Source organism: Branchiostoma lanceolatum, chromosome 17, assembly GCF_035083965.1.
Source record: "Branchiostoma lanceolatum isolate klBraLanc5 chromosome 17, klBraLanc5.hap2, whole genome shotgun sequence".
Taxonomy (NCBI): Eukaryota; Metazoa; Chordata; class Leptocardii; order Amphioxiformes; family Branchiostomatidae; genus Branchiostoma; species Branchiostoma lanceolatum.
Window position 1 is genome coordinate 15162122 of NC_089738.1, and position 23946 is coordinate 15186067.

At 40.2% G+C, this 23946-nt stretch overlaps 1 protein-coding gene across 3 annotated transcripts; it reads left to right on the top strand.

The window, feature by feature from the left end:
- The first annotated feature begins 1414 nt into the window (after positions 1–1414).
- On the top strand, positions 1415–22217 carry LOC136423537 (cytoplasmic protein NCK2-like). Of its 3 annotated transcripts, none has more exons than XM_066411746.1 (3): positions 1415–1702; positions 18801–19784; positions 20241–22217. In XM_066411746.1, exons 2-3 carry the CDS (start codon positions 18813–18815, stop codon positions 20451–20453), a joined length of 1185 nt encoding a protein of 394 aa, XP_066267843.1. In that variant the 5' UTR covers positions 1415–1702; positions 18801–18812; the 3' UTR covers positions 20454–22217. The 3 variants fall into 3 exon arrangements, with proteins under 3 accessions (XP_066267843.1, XP_066267841.1, XP_066267842.1); XM_066411744.1 differs by lacking the exon at positions 1415–1702 and adding an exon at positions 10419–10457; XM_066411745.1 differs by lacking the exon at positions 1415–1702 and adding an exon at positions 14966–15468.
- Positions 22218–23946: the final 1729 nt, after the last annotated feature.

Below are 23946 nucleotides of genomic sequence, written 5' to 3' on the forward strand. Positions count from 1 at the left end.
GGTACCAGAAGATCACCCCTTCACGCCATTCGCGCACTCGACCAATCACAGTCAATTATAGCTGATGCGATTAAGCACACATAACCAGACCTATAAAGTCATTTATGAGCGAAATATAGCACTTTACGAGACATAAATGACCAATGATGCGATGATAAATCAATGACATATATTGGAAGGGTTTCATGATCGCAAAAACTTTGCCAGAAAAGCGATGATTTATGGTAACTTAACAGTTTGAAATCGGAATTCATTTCCAAGGTCCGAACTACAATTTGTTAGTCCACAAAATACTCACAAACATTTGGCCGTGACTGAAGCATTCTCCTTTTAGCAGAGCCGAACCCGCATCTACCTCCTTCCGATTCAGCTCTGCAGTTTTTGAGGAGAATGGACCGTGATGTGCATGCGCGTGTGTCTGAACTTGCCGCGTCCGTCTACTGACGTTTCGATCTGACTTAAGTGTGAAGATCACGATGTAAATGAGACGTTTAGATATAGAGTATTCAACGGTCTCTCATTCATTTGAAAATGTCAAATAGGCTCTTAATCTTACGACTTTCATTTCATCAATACCACACGGAACACCAGATCATTGAATAAAAAAAGGTCGCCTGAACTACCAGGAACCGTCACAATTGACAAAACGTTATGTGCTTACTACCATGTTAATTTGTACATTTTGTTGAGATCTCTGGGCGCTAAAACGTTGAAGGATATGTCCTTGGTAACAGTTAGCTTTCGTTTTCGAATGATGTGACAAGTTATTAGCCAAATCATGCGCCCGGACTGTCACTATGCAAGTTGTGGCATTACTGCATTTGGTAAGCATAGAGAAGAATCTGAGGGCTTTTCACGGCTAATTGGTACAGAGCAATAAACGTGAACGAAAGCAAATACGTTTATATCGATTTTGCTGTAAGATCCCCTTTTTCAAAGCCATAATTTCTATTTTCTCAGGCTGTGTGGGCCGTGAAGTTGGCAAGAGTTCAAGTTCTGAATCGGACAGGAATATATTACTCGTTTGTATCATACGTGCGTGTACGTGTTACTTGGAATGTTACTTTCTACCTCTAATGAATGTTGGAATATTTGTGCAATTACCGTTTATGACTTTATTTTCCAAGCACCCAGGAAGTGAACTCAGTGAACTCCAAGAATATCCGATCACGTGAAACATACTTCGGAGGGATCTGAGAGAACTGGTCACCCACACGGAAATAGAGCAATGTGCGCCAACAAATAGTTCGACCAAACGCAGCCGATAAAAGTTACAACTTATCGTTTCCGATTCTATACATCAAATGTAAAAAAGTAATGCTTATCGGTCATTCTATGAGGGTTTCATTAAGTTTAATTCCGCATAGATTGCAGAAACACTTTATTTGGTGTCTTGCGGATGGATATTTGCATGATGACGTAGGTGATGTGCTCCCTTCCTGGGGTTGATACATGGCGGAAGGTGAAAGTTGCTATAGTTTGGACAAAATTTGTGTTGTTATTCTCCAAACTTGGACAGGCGGGGAGTCCCTGTCCGATGCAGCATCGTTTGTGATCCTCTAACGTTCGCTCTGACGGGAAAAGCGAGGCACAGACTGCTCTCCTGGCGGATTCAGCTCCACATTTCTGGCGCAGTCCGTCCTAACCGAACTCTCGGACCGGAGGGGTCACGTTTGGAGACTTGTGAGACAAAGTTTCACAGGTGAGTGTGTGATTCCGGTGACTGTCTGTTCTCTTCCCGTGTTTTACCGCTCCTCCTGTGTCTGTCAGGAGGGAAACTGTAGCTCCAGATTACCGTCTGCGCCCTGACAACATCCTGGAAGCACGGCGCTGTGGGGTGACACGACACGATGATGGCGGCTAGATCCGGACATGGTGATTTTGTTGGCAGCCAGCCTCCGCCGTTCACTCCGCTCTAATCATGTCCGTTTCTCCTTCCCAAGTCGGTGGCACAGCTATCTCCTCTACCCCTGCAACAAGACAGACCTCTTCCTGTCATTAGTATTCTGGTGACAGTGCGATTTGTGGCGCGGTTCAAGTCAAGTAGTTCAAACAAAAAAATCGACCAGGCCGAAGTTCTGTTAAGGGGGGTGGGGGGCGACAAATTCCAGATCCCACCCATACAGTGATACACCCTCCCTCGCCGCTGTTAAGGTTTCTGTTACTTTCACAATCAGTGGAGACTCCGTTATTCCGTCCCCAGCACGCTATCAGATGTTAGTTCTGCACGATATAGAATTCCTCATCCAGTATTGATGAGATATAGGAGCTATTGCTTGTTTTTATGTCCAAGAAACATGATCTAATAAACATCACACAAAGGAAGAAGAAAATTTATATCATATTTAGGGTTCTACGAATTTATGGTGAGGAAGTGAGGAATTATTTTGATATATGTCCTTAATTCTAAGAAAGTCCTTTAAAAGAGCAATTTATGCTTTTTTTTCAGAAGATGATACAACACATATGACTAAAATTGCTAAATCAAGGTACCATTTGTCTGATACCATATCTAGTAATATTTTAGCACACTGTAATACTAACGTTACTAACTCTGTGTAAAACTTTAGTTGCATTCTGTGGGTGTTGTATTTCTGCTTTGTTGTAAAATGACGGAGTGTAAAATAACCATTTAGGAACAGAACCACACATGAGCAGTAATATGGTATTGGTAGTTCCTAAAAACCAGCAGTCATACAAAGTCAGTTGTTTGGTTTGTACCTAAGAAAAGACAGCAAACAACAGGTGGAACACATTGTGGCTAGCCTCAAACCAAGGTGGACATCTTTGTTTGGGTATCTTGTTACCAACAGTTCAAGTTCATTAAGTGACATCCCTGCATGTTGTTGTATAGAAGCAGAAGTTAAAAGCATATCCTAGGTCTTTGTAATTGTTGTAGACAGAATGATGTTACATATACATTTTTGTTTGTCAGAAGAAATGAATAAACACTGTTTTGGTCAGAAGGTAACTTTGCTTGTAATGTATGCACGGCAAGTGTTAGTGTAGTATAGAACAATGGTGCAGAACTTTTGATAATGAAAATACGTTGATGAAGGTTAGACATCCAGGTAATAAGATACGCCAAAGATAATTACTCAAGCAACTGGATAAGATTTTCAAAATCTTATCCAGTTGCTTGAGTAATCATTTTTGGCTGATAATGAAAATAGTTCTTCATTCCATGATCCAACGGTTAGCAATCCTGGCTGCCTGTGAATTAGGGTTCAGGGTTCAATCCCCACCCTGTTCTTAACGCCAACATGCACGCTACTTGTAGTAGGGGTTGTAGTGGACGTTGGGCTGGAGGTCCTGTGTTTGAGGAGAGAGATATCTTGAGCCACCACACTTTGAAAGTTTGAGAGAGTAATTTGACCTGCATTAAGTATAATTTTTTATGGTCAGGTTATACTTCGTATAAAACCGAAAGTAAAAAGACTGATCATAAATTTAAGGTTGTGTCAGAAAGAACCTACACTTAAAAAGTAATCAGTCATTTCACTTTTGGTTTTGAGGAAGTATATCTGGCAAGAAGATGAATGATGTTAGAATATACTTTGAGTACAGATGTTTGGTAAAAGAATCTTAGATATTAAATTGCCCTTTTTTGTTAGAATGTTGTGCTTGTTATTTTCTGACCACGTTTACATTATGTGTTTGTTGTTGTGGGTTGCAATGTTTGCTTTTGTTTGTCTGTTCTTGGTCAGTGGTTTCTGTTTAGATATGCATAGTCAGATGGCATGGGTCAGCCCCTCTTGCAATCACAGATTCCAGGAGGATGAGGTCAACTGCTCATAATCCTGTTGCTAGGCAATGGGCAGTCTATCAGAACCATGGCGCAGTCTGCTGACATTGTGCACTTGAAAATTTGCATGAAAACGAGCAATTTTTAATCTTTAAAGTTTTAAACCTTACTTGTGTTGATATGTTCGTGAAGGGTCATTTCTTAAATTGTTTCATTATGTTTTAGTTTTTATCTAGACCTGAGATAAATTCACCTGGCTAAACAATAAAGTGAAACTGAAAGTTCTCAATCAAAGGCCTGGGGATATCTTTAAACTAATGAAAGATCTGACAGTACAACATGTTCCGTAGATGTTTGTACTGAAATAAAACTGGTATGTAAATTTGGAAGAAAATCCTCATGAGGTCAGTCCTATTCTGTCTCTGGTCATTTTTCTTATGTCTGATTGTTCCCCTTTTACCTTACCCAAGCTGACCAATAGCTAGTTTGGGCAATGAAAGCTGTGTGAACATCACAGGTGCTGAAAGTGTACTAGCAAAATGTGTAAGTGTCTGATACATTGTGTATATGTAAAACTTACATTCTGAATGTATTACACAACCCTAGGAATAGTAGGATGAGTGAGATCTGATAATAGAGGTATCTCGTTCTGTTCTGTTGTACACCATGTGTGTTGTACTCTGTGGGAGGGTGTGGTATCATCTTGTAACCATGGATGAGGAATATGATATTGCAACAGAAATTACATCCCTGTTTCGGCATATGAGCAGGACATCGCCGTCGGTGCTTACTGTACTTTTCCAAACATGATCCAAACATGCAGTTGATTTGAGGCAATTCACAAAAGGTCCAACAGAATAATGCATATTTATACTCTGATTAATGTAGTGTAAACCTGCCCTTTTGACACCCCTGTCTTTACAGGGTTCCCAAGGGATAGCTAATGATCTTTGGAAATGCATAAATCTGCAATTGGCCATTGGGTAGGATAGTATAACAGGACTGGGCTTCATCTCTCTTTCATAAGAATCATATACCCTACCAGTAAAACTGTCTATCCGCTAACAGCACTGTAGCATCTGTATCAGTCTCTGGCTGATTTTCATTTATATTCATAGGACAGCCATACATTGTATGTCCCTTATGCTACGACTTATCCATCTTTGGCCTGTTCAGAGAACATTTTTCAAATCCAGTATTTATTCCAATTAGATACAGAGGAAATGGCAATTAGAGTTGTCTTTGAGCATTGTTAAGGATTTTGACTAATGCAAATGTTTTGTACTGTTTGTAGTTATTAAAATATCAGCACTCATTCATTCATCATATTCTGTATATACAACACATTTCCATGGGTTGCCATCCATCCATTCTCTTCACTTAGAACCATGGAATCAGGTACACACCGGTGAAGCCCCCAGTCAATATGGCTGCTGCTGTGAGTTCCAGGCTACTGGCCAACCGTCCTAGTCAGGTTGAATAATAGTAGAGGCTAATCACGAAACACGGTGAGGTGAATATTGGGAGCAGAATACAACGTGCAGTGTAATCACGTATGTATAAACTTGTCATGGTGATTTTGTGATCATGTTTTTCGCAGCGACCGCTCCCTAGCAACAACATTATACAGACCACAAACAATAGATATTGTCTGTCACTGTCAGTAATGCATTTTGTGTGCCTACTACGAACTGTAGATACAGCGAATGCCTTCTTTTCCCTCTAACTTAGTTCAGAATTAAAAAGATTCAGTTCCCTCAAACTAAAAAGAATTTGATACTTTAAGTTTGTGAATTGTAATCTTGAAAAATATAATTTATGATATGTACATGTATATACAACAGTGGTTTCCCTGGCTTGTCTACCTATGATAGCTACATTGTGCTGAAACAAATATTATTCAAAGCGTGTTTCTGTGTGCCCGTGACAAGAATTGCTTTCAGCTCACAAACGTAATTCCAGAGCTTGTCTGAGATAGCATTACTGGAAATTGTGTTCCAACTCCCAGACTAACTAGATTTACTGAGCTCTAGGCCAAGGTTATCCCCGTAGTTATTTCTCCCAAGGTTGGATGGTGATAAATTTCACCCTTGAGGCAGCAGATTTTGTCGTTCATCAGGGCTTTGTCCTTTCTCTGTTTTATATGGACAGTGTGAGGGGTTACATTCGTCATTTCAGACGGTAACGGTAAGCTGGCGATCATGTGTATGGAGGAGCTTGAGGGGTAAGCCTCAGGCGACAAACCTTTCCATGTTAAAGAACTCAACACAATTATCGACAAGAGAAGGGGAGACCCGGGGTGCTTGGTCATAAAGGCGATCCGTAATGAAGCTGCATTGCACTAGCACTCATCATAAAAGCATCATGATTTGCCTCTAGCATTTCGCTGCGAGTTTGTCCTTATGGTTGGTAGGATGAGATGAAGGTGAACAGAAAGATGATATGCAAGTGAAATATGATGGCAGGAAAATTAAATGGCAAACACAGAGAGTAGAATCAAATTCACCAGTGTATCATTACTCATAGTGGATACTGATTGCATTTGAAAGGGAAAAGGTAGGACAAGAACAGTTTCTATAATTATGAATAAAGCAGTGAAGAGTATAGAGTAATGTGTAGGCTTTATTATCATAGACCTGTATATTACAGTGGCCAGGTGACTTTATACCATCTTGACATTTGCATCATACTAAAAACTTAATTTCTCCAACTGCAACAAAGACGTGGTGGGCAAAGAAAAAATACAATGTACTGTTGCGATTGTCTTATGTTGTAGTTTCTGAATCACATGAAGTTTTGTTGACATCCAAGCTTTATTCAGGTATTTCGAGTGGAAAGCAATAGAATTCCCTGTGTGTACATTGTATGTCAAGAGGCCTGTATAGAAGATTTAATCCCACTTGAAAGAGAATTGTGAGAACCAACGGGAAAAATAGATTCCACAATAACATCATCAACGATCAATAAACATTTCCAACCCTGTTTGGCAAAATAGCTCAGGTATTTATTCCACATGAATGTTGTTATCAGCATCATAATTAGAGTGGTGGTTTTGTAGGGTTGATCCTGACCCAGGTTTAGACTTTGATGGCAGGGAAAATAAATTCTCTCTCACCCTCTAGTGACATCTCAGCAGATTGCAGCATATGCATGCTTTGGTTAGATTTTTAAAATCAGGATTAGTGATGATTGATAATTTATGTCTTTGACACTGAACTAATTGAGTGTAGACAGTAGAGTGCACTAAGAATATTTAGGGCTTTTTGATAAGTTTCTGAATTTGAAATAAAAGTGAAATATTGATTTAACTTAGAAATTGTACCATAATCTAAAAGTAATTGTAGAGTGGACTAAAACCTTTCCTCTGTATGAAATTATTACACAAGAATCGTCCCAGCCATAAACACAATTGCTGATTTGACTGGACTAATTAGATTGTTTTGGCCAGCTTTAGGTCAGCACAATTATATAAAAAATTGCCTGCTCCAGAAACAGGCACATCAACACTGATTGTCTACACAGCCTTTGTTTTGTTCACATATGACTTAACCCTTGGTGTTCTAAGGGTGGCAGCACACTTCTGTTTCTATGAGTTCCCTAAGAGGGAATTCTTTTTTCAACTTCAAATATTCATCACTAGATGGTGTTCACATACAACATTATTGTAGTAAATTTGATGCAATATAAAGGCCTGCCCACACAAATTTATAAAAAATCTCCTTTCATCTTTTTTGTGTTCATTCCATCTAAAATTTAGCCACTGCTGGCTCTTGGTTCATGTACGTTCACAGAAACACAAACAAAAAAGAAGAAAAGTATTGTACAAGGGTATTGAAAAACAGATGTGCATGGCCATAAGATTGTATCGGACATGGCAAATATTGTCATGGTCAAGAGGAAGCCATTTCTCTTACACAGGTGGTTGAAGTCAGGCCAGCTTCCTGTCCTGTGACACTGGTATGATGGTGTTAGAAAGGACAAGGTGGGGGTAAACAGTAACAAATGACTTAGAGGCATTGAATATGGAAATGTACAGAAAGCTGAGAAAAGATTGAACTCAAAAAGGGTTCAGCTATGAAGATTATGGGCTCTAAAGGGGTCTGGGTGTATACCGTCTATAATTGCTTTGAATGTATTTTGGATTTTGATTAAATGAATAGATGGGAAAAGAGCTTTGTTGTAGTTATTGAAACAATTGTAGTAGCTGGACCTTCAGTCATGACTGATTAGAGCCTGTGGTTCAAAACCCCCATGCAGGTCCTCCTACATACATAATTAATGAGAAGGTTTACTGTATGTCATTGACCAGCTAAAGGCATAGGTCTGGAGGTGTGAAAACATGGGGATTAATATATCACAGGTACTTTTTCTGCTTTCTTAAGATAACTGATATTATGTGTCATGTTTTTCTAACCTTTTCCTACCCTTGTTGTATGTTCTTGGCATACGTTTATGGTATATGCTTATGATATGTTTCTTTTATGACCAGTGTACAGTCAGACTTGTACACTACAAGTGCCCACCTCTACATAGGGACCACCTGGCCAATGTGACCACTTTTTGGTGTCCCTTACTTAGATTATTTTCCCCCAAGCATAAGAATCTTGTCCATAGTGACCACCTGTCTGCATAGACCAGATTTTATCAATCCCCTGCTCATGAGTGGTCGTCTTGGGCAATTTTGACTGTATGTGTGTTGTCTAGTTTCTGTAGGTTCCTACTTCCTAGTCTAGGTCCTACGTCTATAGTTTTCAAGAAAGACTAGCGCTAGATGGTACGAAGGGTTAGACTATACAGGTAAATTTAGGTAACCCTAGAGGTGAAATCTAGCTGTAATTCACCAATCTATGACATATTGCATGAGTCACTTAGGTCCTATCCCCGAGGGATTTTACAGAGCTGTAACTGTATTACATAGACTGTTAACGTCATCTAACATGAATGAAACAATAAAACCAGCCTGCCAAAGGTTTAGAATATGCAAAAAGTTGCTATGTAAATCATAATGTATGTTATGACTTTTGGTATATAATTTATAAAGAAAATGGTAATACTAATAGGCAAAAATCATTTGTAGGCTATTTTAAAAGGTAGATACTGCATTTTCCCTTCCTTCTTCATGTCTACAGTCTAGTGTATACTTTCTGGGACATGTCCTCGACTATATGTACAGTACATGTCTGTTTAAAGGATGACAATATGTTGTAACAGATGTTAACCTTGCAATTGTTTACGACTGATCCCCCTATTATACCCTTCTTTGTCTAGAATTCTGCATATGTCAATCAATACATGATTTTTCTTCTGAAAAGGTGTTTGGAGTGGTGTCATGTTTAAAGATGAAGATATTTTTGATGCACAAAAATGCTTTCTAAAGAGGACAAGGACAAGAGTCATTGTCCGATGGTTCTAACTTCTAATGGTAGACAGACCATCAGACAAGGCATATTTCAGTCAATGACATGGACACAATGAATGTGACATTTATTCAGAAAAGATGTATGAATATTGGCACCACACTTCGAAAACAAGATGTATTAGATGCACAATGATGATTTAGAAAGAACAAGAGTCCTTGGCTGGTGGTTGTAAATTATAAATAGAATGTCAGATAACACATATTTCAGTTAACGATATAGACACATTTCTTCTGGAGAGGAGTAAGAAAATTGGCACCACATTTCGAAAACAAGATGTTTTAGATGCACAATGAAGATTCGGAAAGAGGGCAGGGACAAAAGTCCTTGGCTGGTGGTTGTAACTTCTAAATCATAGACATCTAGCATTAGAAAACATATATTTCAGTGAATGATATAGACACATTTCTTCTGGAGAGGAGTAAGAAAATCGGCACCACATTTCGAAAACAAGATGTTTTTGATGCGCTATGAAGATTCGGAAAGAACAAGAGTCCTTGGCTGGTGGTTGTAAATTGTAAACAGAGCGCCAGACAGCGCAGTGAACATATGGGAACAGGTGGAGGGGAGGGGACAGGGCTGACAAATGGTCCCTATTCTCCCCATTGTCAGCACACACTGTGGGGTAGATCAGGAACAGGGGGCACGTGGCAGTGCTGTTAATATGTAAATAGATCCATGTATCATACAAGTACCTAGCCTTGGTGCCATCCGATTACTACTTGGGCTCGTACACTTGCACCCAGGCTAGGTACAGATACAGGGTAACAAGTACCAATTTAGGGCTGTTTACTGGTACACTGTACCTGTAAAATTGTTTAGGACTACATGCACATGTATATCTGTACTTTAACATACTAAAACACTAGTCTGAAGGATGTTGACAATCTAGCAGACAGTTGAAAATCTGAAAAACTTGGAGATACTCGTGAAATTAAAAGAGATTTACATCTTCAAACAAAAATGACAATTTACCAATGAAAAGACAGTTGGCTATTTGTGTATAACATAGTACAAATTACATGTATTTCCTAACCTTGTGTAAGTATAGTACGTACAGATCTATTTACCTTTCAGAATCTTTGTACACCTGGATGTTGAAGGCCCCACACCTACACCCATAGGAAGTATTACTGTTTGAACAAAGTCTGTGGTTTTCCTGCCTTGTTTGGAGCATGCGTACATCAGGGTCTGAAACACGTGTCTGGTGGATTGTGGTCAGACCAAACTCTAGACTATCAGTAATGTTATATGCCAAAGGTGGTGGAGTGATGTTGTGTGGTCTTCAGCGTAAGGTATGTCTTACGTTGTACTGGTTTAGAAAATTTGATATGGAAATGGGGGCTTCTCCAGGGTGAAATCATGGTCTGGCACATAACAGGTGAATGGCCATGGTCAGTGGTGGTCCATCTTACTTGGTTTTCCCACTTTTGTCAGAATCTGATCCCAAGGTTAAGAAAGCACATGCTAAAAGTATGAAGATGCAATGCCCAGTTTCAAGAAAAAAAGAAACTCTTTTAATCAACTACAAAAACAGACACTGCCAAACTTTCATGTCCAAATGTCAGTTTCTATGATGATATGAGGTCATGTATAGCATATATGTCTTAATTCAACCTCTATTTTGTTAATTGGGGGAAAGTCTAATCTTTCAAGCAGTCATGTTTACTATCATAGCGAGTAGTTCCAATTGACCTCTAGGTGTAAGGGTCATCGTTGTGACCTTGATTATGACCTTGACGAAGATGAGGAACTTGCTGCAGAAGTGTTGGGTTGCCCCTGAACATGATGTTTACATCTTTGGTGCTCTGTGAAAAGTACAAGTCAAGGCTAGGTCAGGCAGGTGGTCAGTTCATGCCAGTGTAGCAGGCTGGGATGTACCCCTGGCTAGAGTGTACCTGGGTATGTTTTGGCCTGTGGTACATTCTGGCCTACTACACCTGGCATACCACTCGCAACATTTGAATTTATAGGTGGAGAAGAAAGATATTTGTGAAGGTTTTGAGAACACAGACTTGTTCCAGAGATCTCGTTCTTCCCTGGACATGAGGGTGTATCCTCAGCTTGGTATAAACCATGTGTACTGTCTGAAATTTGAATTTAATGAGAATTATTGCATAGTGAACTGTTTATGAGCCAGAATAATGTGCCTTGAGGGCCCAGTTATTTTGTACGATATCACTTCCTCTTTGTTGCTTATTTTGTCATGGTACATATGCCTTCCTGGGTTAAGCACTGGACCAAATTTTATTGTTTATTGGTGGAATATTTGATTTCTTTAGGGTTTTTAAAACTATTTAACAAAACAGTTGTCTTGGAAAAAATGCACCTTTGGTGTTTGACATCTGACCATCAATGATGTGTTGTATGAATCATTATGTCAGTTACACACTGAAACAGATTTGTGTTATTCAGATTCGAACAAGTATGTTTAGTTGTTTACATGTAGGTAGAATTTTCAGCCACATTTTCCAAGCAGATGTTGGGGTTTTAAGGTGTTAAGTAGCCAGGTATGTCTGTATCGATGGTAGCATTGCCCGAAGTGACTTCCTGTTATTTGTTTCCCTGTTGTAAGGAAACGCCATGACGTGTGGGGAAAGTCTATTCTGATGTTAGTAATCGGCTTGATTTAGTAACTTACTAATACCTGACTTGCAAATGTCATTTTCTAGAGGAAAATTGACAATCAGTCCAACAGGTAAGGAAAATTCTTGTACTGCGTTTGGTAGATCATAAGTGATTGAAGTCTTATTTCGTATTGTTATATTTCTTGTTGAAAAGTGATTGTTGTGGTAGAAATAGTTTAGAATTTTTAACTTAAGTTAAGGCAGAAGTTCTTTTCAGTTTTCAGAAGATAATAGGGCTCATTTTCTTGAAAATCGGAGTATGTGTTATTGGCAATGTATGGATATTATTACTTTCATATTAACAGCTAATGGGAAAGCTACATATTATGATACATTAGGAATAGGTTAGAGGTTATCTTGAAGTCATTATCCTTCTGTTTCACCTCTGACAGCCAGTTGATGATTCAGCTCGGTTCAGGGTTGTTGATAGTACATTTGTTTTGCACCTGTCAACGTGGTTGTTCTTGGAAAGACCCTTGTGTTAGTCGTGACTTGTGGCTTGTATATTGTAGTGGTGACTGGTACGGTTTCTTATTTGTCACTTTCTACATCTTTCCTGTTATGACTGAAAGTCTATGGAGGTGAACTAAATGGTACTATCTCCCTTAAAGACAAACTCACAAACTATGAATATTTGTATCGTTGATGAATTGTGTATGGATGTAGGACTTACGATTGTTCAGCTTATTTTCTGATGATATCTATCTATCCAATCATCCTTCCCCCTTCTTCTGTTGTATATGTTTGTATCCTAATGGTATATAAATTATAATGCTTTCAGTAGGACTATACCCATCCAAATCATGGATGCATGATACAATATGTACTACAATAGATCTAGAGTTAGTAGTCTATATGATGTAACCATGAAATTGATATTCCAAGTATTTTGAAATGTGGAAGTTTTCCACCAGTTGTGCAGGAAGTGGCTCAGTCAGCTGGGGTCTTATCTGGGCTTCTCCAGAACAGCAAAGCCAACCACTCCTTGCTTTGAATGAAGTCATACCAAGAAAAAAAATTACACTTTCCATTGCCTTCATATTACCTTCATTTGCAGACGTGTCTGCAGTTCTACATTCAAAATGAGTGGCACATGTTGCAGAATGTTCTCTTGGAAAGTCAGACATAACAGCATATGATAGCTATGTATGACTCAGTATAATGGGCATACCTTGTTAGAAATTATGGCGAGTCGTCGACTATATTTCATGCTAATTAACTTGGCCATCACTGAAATTGTCCTTCCAGAACTTTGTGAACATGTTTTTAGTAATGTATGATTTTTTCGAAGCTCGTTGGTGGCCTTTTTGCTGCCACCTTGTCATCAGTTAAGAAAAGATAATGTTTCCTTTCCTGGGGGCTGCTTTCCTGTCTTTGTGCAGTTGTCAGGAACTGTCAAGGTCAAGTTCTGATTAGACCCCACATGTGAAGCATCATGGTGAGAGAGTAACCCAGCAGATGGTTGAACTTGAAGTTGAAGAGATAGTCTCACATCTAAGCATTATATGGTAATATCCTTCCCACACCTATTGCCTATTGGTGTATACGGTGGTGCCCATCTCCGTTTGTATAGCCCTTGGGCCACACAGTTAGGCAAGTATTACACTACAGTATTGGCTAGCTCAAGTTGGCAGTAGTGTGTTTTTAATATCTATACTCCGTCCCATAAGTGCTAAGCAGAGAATGCAGCATGTACCATTTGGAAAGTCTTTTTGCATGACCCATCCGGGGTTTGAACCCGCGACCTCCCAAATGCACTCTACCCTCTTGGCTTTTGTTTTGATTAAGCAGTACTGTACATGAAGGGTTTTGTTTTTGTTTACATCTTGCATCCGTAGACATCTCTGTTGAGATCACCTGTCAGGTGTGCCCTGAGACTACCTTTATCAGGTGTTTCTCTCACCTGTGTAGTTGTGATAAGGAGGTGTCGTAACATTCACAGATTGAGACAATCTCTATCCCCTTGTTTGGATAATTGGCCTGCATCGGCTATTTCCATGACAATGTGAAAAGAGTTTCAGTTACAATGGATTTACCTTCAGCTATTTGACAGAGATTTGGGAGCTGACAGATAGAGATAAGGTAATCGCTGATCACCCATCATCGAACCCTCCACACTTCCTTACACCTGCAGGCCAGGGTGATAAGGGCTGATCCACTGCAGGGGGATTTCCTGTGAGGATTGAAACACTTGAGGGAAATCTATTGTTCCATCAGGGCTCACCTGAGGTGGGTGATTGGTTGTGTACTCCGCGGGACAAAGGAATTGTTTCCCGTTTATTTATTCATGACAAATTTGATTGAAAAATACAGATGTACAGATTCTGTAGTTAGTAGCTAGTTTTCACTACTAGACATCAAATCTTAAGTTTCGTGTGGTGTGATAGGATGTCAATTCTGTTGATAAGCATGTGCATCTTTTTAACCAGGTATGAAGGCCTATATTTGTGGACTATTTCATAACATATTCATGTCTGTAAAGTGTAGACAAGGATTCCTGATCATGTGTCTTATAGATATCAAGTAGGTAATGTTCGTGGCTATGTATCAACCCAAGTGTATGCAAAAAAATATATCACATCACATGTCACATGCATTTCAAGACAAAACACTTAAAAACAGTAAGAAAACTTTGAGTTGAAAGTTGTGGACTTCTTCTCATACTTCTTCTTCTCTTATACTGACTTGGAGAGAAAAGTTGAAGACTTGTCTTCAGGTGTTTGGTACACATGTGATTGTGAACCCCAGGTAGGGGGATACCTGGGGAGTAAGGAGGTGATTAAAGTCTGATAACCACTGCTGATAGACTCAGATTTACATGATTGTTTCCACTTCTGTGATGACCTCATCTTGGGTCACTGATCTCTGGAGTCCTCAAGCACCCATGGGCTGTACCATTTCTAGTTTCAGGGGTGTGTCATACATCTTTTGCTGTTGTATTAGATCTAAGTTTGGTGACGAAAATACCAACTTGTAGTGTACAAGATTGCTGTTTATCTCTATGACTATGGACCAATCTGAATTGCTTAGTTGTTCAACTTGTTATATGAAATCGACTTGGAAACCTACCTTGCAAGATCCCTGTTATACACCAGTAATGGTCTGCTCCATCCAAACATGGGACACATGCTGACAGATGACTATGTGTTGACTCATATGCCCATAACAACTGGCCCTGGTCCTCCCACCTGTGCTACTCTGTCCCCAGTTCCCCCAGACTGTGGGCTGCTGTATGGTTCCCCAGATATGTGTGCTGTCTAGCTGGGCCCGCTCACCAGACTAAATCGTCTTTGAACTGGAGCTTGTTGAGGCTGAGCCTTCTCCTATCCAGTCCTGCATGCGTTATTGTAAGAGACGTGTGGGAAAACCGACAAGTCTGCATGAGGAGAACATTTGCCAAGCTGATACATCCATCTGCACAGGATTAGGGTGTAACTTGTAGACTGCCCTGTATGGCTGCATGAGCCTTGTAGCAAAGAGACGTGGGAAAACGGACAAGTCTGCATGAGGAGAACATTTGCCAAGCTGATACGTCCATCTGCACAGGATTAGGTTGTAACTTGTAGGGACTGTCCTGTATGACTGGTAGGCATCAGTCTTTTCTGAAGGATCCAAGATGGTTCTAACCACAGACACCAGCAAGAATAGCCTCAACTGCTTTAACTGTCTCCAGCCAGAGGTAAGGCAGATGCAGACTTTACCAACTTATATTTTATGCTTTTCAATGTGCCGGCGGTGTACAGTCTGTTTTTCAGGCAATTCTAGATTAGAAGGATACAGAATAGAGTCAAACTTCAAGAATGCTTCTTAGTTTTGCTTGTGGCTCTGTTGGTGGCTATTGGGTGTATTTGCTCTATGTTATACGTTAGTTTTTCAAAGAGGTTTACAAATTAGAGTATATTTTTTGTGCTTTGTTTGGCAGTATAAAGTTGAAATTGAAGGAGACATCAAGTCAGTAGTTCCAGCTTGTCTATATGATAGGCCCAAGGCTGGGAGCTGCACAGGACATGTGAGACCAGCCCTGCCCACCTCTTCCTGTGTGCCTGGTAGTGGCCTTGTGTTTGGGGGAGAACTATATTAGGAGAACTACACCAATTATGAAATACTCCTGCCAGCATATAGGCTGACCCTTGAGTATATATTTCAGTGTCTACAATATGTGTTATATGATAATTCCCTGTAATATCCACATGTTGATATGGTTTGGACCCGAAGTTGTCCTATACAAAGACCAAGCACTTCATATGCATCATATCTTGAAATGTCCCTTATTTATAATCAAATCAAAAATCTATATACATGAGCTCATTATTTTTCTCAGTGACGTCTTACTGTAAACTTGTTTTTCTGCAAACACATGCTTTGCCTCGCATTATACAGCAAAGTTGAAACACTGAATTTACCGGTACTGTAAGTTAGTGTAACACATTCTGTGCCACATAATCCTAGACTGTATCACCAGTTATAGCTTGGACACAGGATGAAACTTAGCTGTAACTTAAGGTAGGTTGTTACAGAGCAGTTTACAATGCGTTGAGTATGTGTGAACTGTAACATGGCTTGTGTGGACTTGTTATGACAAGCAGGTGACTTTCTTCAGACCTTCCAAGGCTAGTGGTCTGGTGTAATGAAGTAATCTGTCATGTCCTCGTGGGTCCGGTGTGTGAACTTGTTAAACCCCTGGACCCTGAGGCAAGGGAAGTAAGAACAGTGTGGACAACAGGGCCAGTTGACGATAGCCTGTTAGGGTTGTATTGTACATGTGTAGTCTTCTAATACTGTGTCTTGAAGTTTCATTGTAGGAATTTGTAAAATGATAAAGAGTTTATAGGGAAATGTAACAAGGATAGATTTGTTAAACCTTGGACCCTGAGGCAGGGGAAATACCAACAGACTCATTACCAGAAGGTCAGTCCTGTGGTTTTCCTGTGCTCTGGTGTCTGCTGTGCCTCACACCCTCTAAGAACCACCTGTGGGGAAAAGTTAGGTCTCCAGAATCCTTGTTTGGTTTGTAAACACACAAGGTCAAACAGTGATGAGAGCGAGTTATTGACCTTGAATATAGAATATTATAATGTGTGATATTGTTGACCAAGGAGATTGGTAACAGTACTTAAATATTCTAAATAGTAACGTCTTCCGACAATAACATTAACAGTGCTAGTAATAACAGTCTTCTAATACTGTGTCTTGAAGTTTCATTGAAGGACTTAGTACCATGATGAAGAGATTTGGAGCCAGTCAAAGCTCCTGCTTATATTTGAAGTGAATTTGCAAATGCCAGTAAATTCTCTGTTAACAAGACTATAATTCTGTATAGAAATGATCAGAGGAACAGACTGGAACTAGATTAGATTAGAATGGGTACTTCTAGGCTAAGTAGGGCTGTTCAGAGTAGACAGTGTAGCTAGGGACACACATCCTCTCCTCAGATGACCTGGAGTTTTCCTGTTTGGTTCTGGTCCAGCTGTGTGTCATCGCTGGTCCCATCCCACCTTCACATCTCCTTCCTGAGCAGCCTGGATCCTCCTGGTGGCGTGGGACTCCTTTTCCTGTTATGACCAAGAAAGTCGACCTCCTCGCGTCTTGTGAAACAGTCTCAAGTAGCCCTGGCATTGTCTGCTGCCTCCCAAGTGTTGAGATGATTATTTACGTGCTTAGTCATCGCCAGGTCTGTCTTGGTGGGAGACTTTGAAGTCTATCCGGTCATTTCGCTTCCATCTGTAATTAAGTGCATTGCTCGTGTCTGCCTTTGTTAAGTAGATGGTGGTTTGCTACAATTACAGTGATTGTTTTATTTTATGAGAAAAGTTAGTCACATGGTAATTAAAGAGTTAACGGCAGTCTGAGACATGCCAAAGAAAGGTAATGTCTTGTGCAATGACAATATCATTATACTACATGTATATGTGGGTAGAGTCCGGTAGACAATGTGTTGAATGTTTTCTTGATGTGTAGCTTTTCCTTGATTCACTAACCTTGCCAGAATGATGATGAATAACAGTTTTGTTTTCTTTTTTAACCTTTAAAAAGTGGTTTTATCTAATCTTGTTTCTTGGAAATGCGATCCTGGCAGATCAAAATGGCTAAAGCTAAAACAGAACAGGAAATGCCTTAGTCCTACTTGTTTCCTTTCTGATAAATATTAATGATTTCAGGGACTAAGAGGAAAGAACACAATGCTGCACAGATCCTGCATTTGTATCTTTGACATTTTCGGAGGGATAACCCCCCCACCCACACATGCATGTTTCTATCCTAGATAAGAGCCTTTGTCTCTCATTGGGGTTACTTGTAGAAGTTCAAGGGATAATTTTAACATTTTCCTTGACTTTGAACACCTGATCACTGCACTAACAGGTTCGTTAACGTTGCAAGACTGCTTCTGGAGGCTGAGACAGACGTAAAGTTTGTGATACTGTAACTCCGGAAATATTTGGGGTTGTAATACTAATAACTTGTATTAAATCTGCTGTTCTCTACTGTGAAATCATCACACAGTAAAACATTTGTTCCGTCTTCCTCCTCCCTTGTCTGTGTAGCTTCAACCTTGATTTTTCACTGTGCAGCAAACTTAAAATGGATCTGAAACGATTTTAACATGAATTTGCAATATCTTTGGTACTATCAGTATCAATACTTTCCAGTTTATAGGAAACTCATTTAGGGACAAGATTTTAAATTCCAACTTTAAACATGTTACAGTATACGTCTTGCTGACTGTTTTTTTTACAGGATTTGTGTGTGTGTCTGTTTGTCACCAAGATAACTCAAGAATGGCTAGATTGATTGATTTAATATTTTGTGTGTTGGAAGTTTTGCATATTACTGGTTTTATTGAAATGTACATGTATGGAACATTTGTCTGAATCCTCGCCGTTCTCGTTTCCCCCTGCAGGAGTTGTACTCCATGATGACGGAGAAAGAGGAGGTTGTCGTGGCCAAGTTGAACTACAATTATGTTCTAAGACATTTGTCTGAATCCTCACCTTTCTTGTTTCCCCCCTGCAGGAGTTGTACTCCATGATGACGGAGAAAGAGGAGGTTGTCGTGGCCAAGTATAACTACGAGGCGCAACAGGACCAGGAACTAGACATCAAGAAGAATGAGCGCCTCACGCTGTTGGACGACACCCGGTCGTGGTGGCGCGTACAGAACGCCAAGAACCAGGTCGGCTACGTGCCTTCGAACTACGTCAAACGGGAGAACAGTAAAAAGGGGAAATCCATCAAGGGCATATTTGGAATAAAGAACAAAGTGCAGCGGAACCCGAGCGATAGATCGGGGAAACAGGAGGCGGAACCGTCGGTGAGAGGACGCGATTCGCCGTCAGAGTCGCATCAACTCAACATCATGGCCACGGTGAAGTTCAACTACACGGCCGCGCGGGACGACGAGATTTCTTTGGAGAAGGGGGGAAAGGTCGTGGTCATGGAAAAGTCCAGCGACGGGTGGTGGCGAGGCGAGTATAACGGAACAGTCGGTTGGTTCCCTTCGAACTACGTCATTGAAGATGCAGAAGACAGCGGCGACGGTGTGAAGTCGACGGGGACTGTGAAAGGCGGGCCGAACGCGGCCGTTACGAACGGCGCCGGTCCCATTATCTGTGTAGTCAGAACTTTGTATCCCTTCACGTCGCGAAACGAGGAAGAGCTAAACTTCGAAAAGGGGGAATTCTTGGACATTGTTGAGAAGCCGGAGGATGATCCGGAGTGGTGGAAAGCGCGAAACCAGCAGGGGGAAGCCGGACTGGTACCGAAAAACTACGTGCAGGTTGACCCCGGAGCACAGCCGGTGAGCTTCGACCCAGTAACGGGGATTACCACCCAGTTCTCCACCACTTCTCTGAATTCCGCCGTGCCGTCGCCAGCACGCCACCAGCCATTCCCGGACAAAGACTGGTACTACGGGAAAATAACGCGCACCCAGGCCGACCAGTGGCTGAACCAACACGGAGGGGACGGGGACTTCCTGGTGCGAGACAGCGAGTCAAATGTAAGTCAACAGACTACAAAATACTTGAGTGAATGTCTGTCTGTGATGGTAATGAACATGAGATTTTTATGCTATTTCTGCTTATCAAGAAGCTTTACCAGCAATCTTTGATACTAACAATCTTTGATATGTATCAGGATTGATTGAAAGCCTGTTGGTAAGAGCTTTCGTTTGTATGCGGAAATAGCGTTAAAAATTTCTAAAATTTTGAAATATGTTCACTTATCTGTGATGACTTCCTGCATTGCATTAAATGTTTGTGTAGTTTCAAACACTAAGTGGCCCCAACTTCCCCTTCTTGCATTAGTAGTACACTTTGACATTATGTGTTGTTTAGTCTGCGTATAAACAAAGTCATCTGCATGATGTGTCCAGTTTATGACGATGTAGATGATTCTTGAATACATGCTTTTCTAATGAAACACTGTTAATCTCTGTTGTTTGACCATCCTTTAGGAGGGAGACTATTCCATTTCTCTCAAGGCGCCCAACAGAAACAAACATTTCCGTGTGCAGAAGATCGACAGCGGGGGGCTGAAGATCGGCCAGCGGACGTTCATGACCATGGACGAGCTGATCGAACACTACAAGCGGGCGCCGATCTTCAACAGCCAGAGCGGCGAGGAGAAACTGTTCCTGGTCAGACCCTTCTTCCCACAGGGGTCCTGATGTGGGCGGGTTAGGGAGAATAGACATCTTCATCTCACACCCTGGTATAGGATTCTCTAGGCCCCCTTTCCACCTACACAGCAATCGTTGAGCGACCATACGGCGACCAAAATTGGATTTGTAAAACCCCTGATTGTAAAATTGGAATTGTTGCACAATCCAAAAGTATGATCTAAAAGACAACAAAACACAAAAAAAATTTGTTCTTTGTCCACGAAATCTACGAAATCAGTCAAACATTTGGTCGCTCAGCAGTTGCAGTTTCTAGTGGAAAGGAGGTGTAAGGAGAAAATAGATCTTCATCTCACAGCCTGGATTTGTACCTCATCTGAACACCACTCAGTACCACCTTCACTGAATATACTAGACTTACAATCTTACCTTCATTCAAATTTGTGTTTTGCACCCCTTGTAGACAGTGGTTGGTCCTGGTTGCCTTCATGTGCTCATGTTTCTTTTGGAATTCTCCACTTTCATTTAGGGGTCATAGCATTGCGACATATTGCAAGGCAACTACACCATTAAGAGAGTTTACAAAAATGTGTATCTAAAGCAAGATTATTGATATAAGAAATGTATATTGTTTGACAGGATGTCTTCATTGAAATTACCACAATACAGGCAACATGTTTAGTCTTTAGTCTAGTGGTGCCCACAGCATTCAATCTGGTATCAGTTAACAAGTTAGGAGTTGCAGTTATGTAAGCCTCACTTCAGCTATGTTTCCTGTCTCAGAAACACCTGAGACAGACATCTTTAAGGTGCCAACTTCTGTATGCTGATAGCATGTTTTAATACTTTTGGAATGGCATCCTTTTCATGAGGCAAAAACCGTCTTCATTTAACAGAACTTGATGTAAAACTTTAGATCCACTGTCACTCCCAAAACATGAGGTTTTCCTTCTGTGCCAGTTTGGTGAACTACATGTAACTACAAGTTTTGAAAAATTAGTTCTGGAAAATCTGAGGTTCATCTTTTAAAATCTAACCCACTTCCGTATTTCATTTGGTGTACTGTTCTAAAGTAGAAGAGTACTAGTTGTAAGGATGTGATTGTCATTTACAAATACCCAGTCTCTCGCAAACTTTTAATTGTTCACTTACTGTGGCGCAGCTATCTCAAAATTGCTGTAGGTGTACATGTGTTCCCTTTCAGTTTTAGAATTAATCTTGTTAGTGATAAACAAAACACTGTCAACATGTGTATTACCACTCTCATTTGGCCTCTATTGCACTATGCTAGTACCAGATGGTACCATTTTTAGAATTAATGAACACACACAAGACTATAATTGAGACCCCCAGTATCCTTGGGTCTACTATCCAACCCTGTATCTTACAATGATATCTAAGTGTTGCCTATATCAGGGTGTAGTTAAAAATCTGTGGTTTGTTCAAAAAAGGTAAAGGTGGTTTCAAATTCTTGCAGGAGTGGGGGTAGAATTTCTGCAGAGCTGCGAACTTGAACTATACAATGTATTGTAAGTGCCTGCTGAAGATATGTGCATAACATAACTCGCTATCGACATTATAGAAAATAGCTGTTGGCTCAAGTGATGGGAGGATTGAAGATTATGATATATATTAATGACCAGTGTATATATTATTTCCCTTTCCTACATAGTTGTATGGATTTGTAGGGTTTAGTAAACGTGAAGTGCTTATATGACATAATTCCACTGACTGGATAGTCTACAAATGTACATCAAATAGACAGAAAAATGATGTTGCTGACTACTACACTAAAGAAGGTCAATGTTGTGATTTTTGTCTATGATTAATACTGTGCTTAAATTAATGCCCGATGCCATCATAATATTGTTGATATACTTTAGAAAAAGCTGTATTGGTCAAGAAATTGTCAGAGCCAACTTGAAGAAGTGATCTTTGTCCGTACTAATTATCGTGCTTGCTCGCATTGTACATACTTTGCCAAAGCTGCCTTGTTTTTGTTTCTAATGCCGAAAGACTAAAACCTGTGCTGAAAATGAGAGATTTACAGTTAGAAGTTGGTCGTTCTACATCTGTATACTAAGAATGTGAAGAAAACGGTAAACCGTTAATAACAGATGTTGATGAAACTATTTTACTTGCAATTCTGACTCATAGAGAGGTCAGATTATGCTTTCAAATTAGCTGGCACAAAAAAGGAATCATGTTCAACTAGTCCTTAAAGTGGTGAACATTTAACATGTGAACCTACACTCAGCAGTCTGTTTTGTTTATTAATTTAATTTCAAGACCATTTAAATGTGTGGCCATGGCTTTTGTGATACTGATGGATTTCAGACCTATCTTGTATTTAGAGATGGAAAGGTCTATGTAAAACCACTGTGAATGGCACCTGGAATAGGGGTGTCAGTATATCTGTATATTAGGTGCAAACTAGTGAATTCCAGGTACCATACACAATGTGTGTAGTTCAGTGTATTTCTGAGCATACCTTTCAGTTGTGATCACTGTATAGTGGTCGACTTCGTGGGCATATTTCTTCACTATGGATAACCTGCAAACGTGATTTAGGATCGTCCATTTATGTAATATATTATAAGGAAATGTAATTCTGTGAGTATGATGTAATAATGTTCTGCTTATAACTGCCAAAGTCACCAACACTAGATAATCGAATCCAGTGTAAAAATCCTGTATAACGTCTGCTTGTGCCATGATTCACACGTCTTACTTTTGCCTCTACGTGTACTTCACACAACTCAGCAGTGTACAACGTGAGCTGTACCCGGCATGGCTGTAGTTAGACAACGACCAGAGATATTTAAATATGTAGAATGATTGCTGAGCACCATGCAGTGACGTGTGCTCCTGACCTCACACTTGTACCCTACCACTGTGGATCATGTAGTCATGCCAACGCTGTAATCTTGTGGTTGAAATAAAATTTGTCTTTGAGCGAGCAGAATGCAGGATGGTGTTTGTTCTTACATGTGTCTCCGCACGCCCTACCACTGTGCAAGAGTAGATGATACGTTTATGAAGTTTAGACATCCAGATAAACAACATACATGTATAAAGACAATTGAAACTCTGCCAGTTCATTCTAAAGACGCTGAAGAAGAGTGATGGATGACACTCTAAACATCCGCAACTAAATCTTTGAATTTTATCCAGTTGTAAAGTTTGAATTTTCTTTAAACAGAGTAGATGATATTCAAATTTTGACGAAACATTAAGTTAAAAGTGCTCAAACACAACGAAAGAGTATGCAACTTTTTGGGGAGCTTTCAAGATGCACTGTCCCTTCTTCAACCCAGTTAAGTCAGATTTCTTCTTGGAGTTCACGTAACTGATGATGTTGATTATCATGTGACATTCTGTCAAAATTAAACTTTTCAAGTCATACTAGTGTGCAAAAGAAGGACGGATGACCTCAGCAAGAACTTTCGAAATACCGCCCTTCTTTCCTTCCTGAGAACCTACTACCTTACCAAATTTCAGGTCATTGCACAGGAGGGAAAGATCCTTTTTTGTGCAGAAC

Excerpts from the sequence above, each read along its gene's own strand:
- LOC136423537 (XM_066411745.1), top strand. The coding sequence starts at position 15,406 with ATGGTTCTAACCACAGACACCAGCAAGAATAGCCTCAACTGCTTTAAC. Across the intron at positions 15,469-18,800 it reads TTAACTGTCTCCAGCCAGAG|GAGTTGTACTCCATGATGAC; the intron begins GTAAGGCAGATG and ends TCCCCCCTGCAG. Across the intron at positions 19,785-20,240 it reads TGCGAGACAGCGAGTCAAAT|GAGGGAGACTATTCCATTTC; the intron begins GTAAGTCAACAG and ends ACCATCCTTTAG.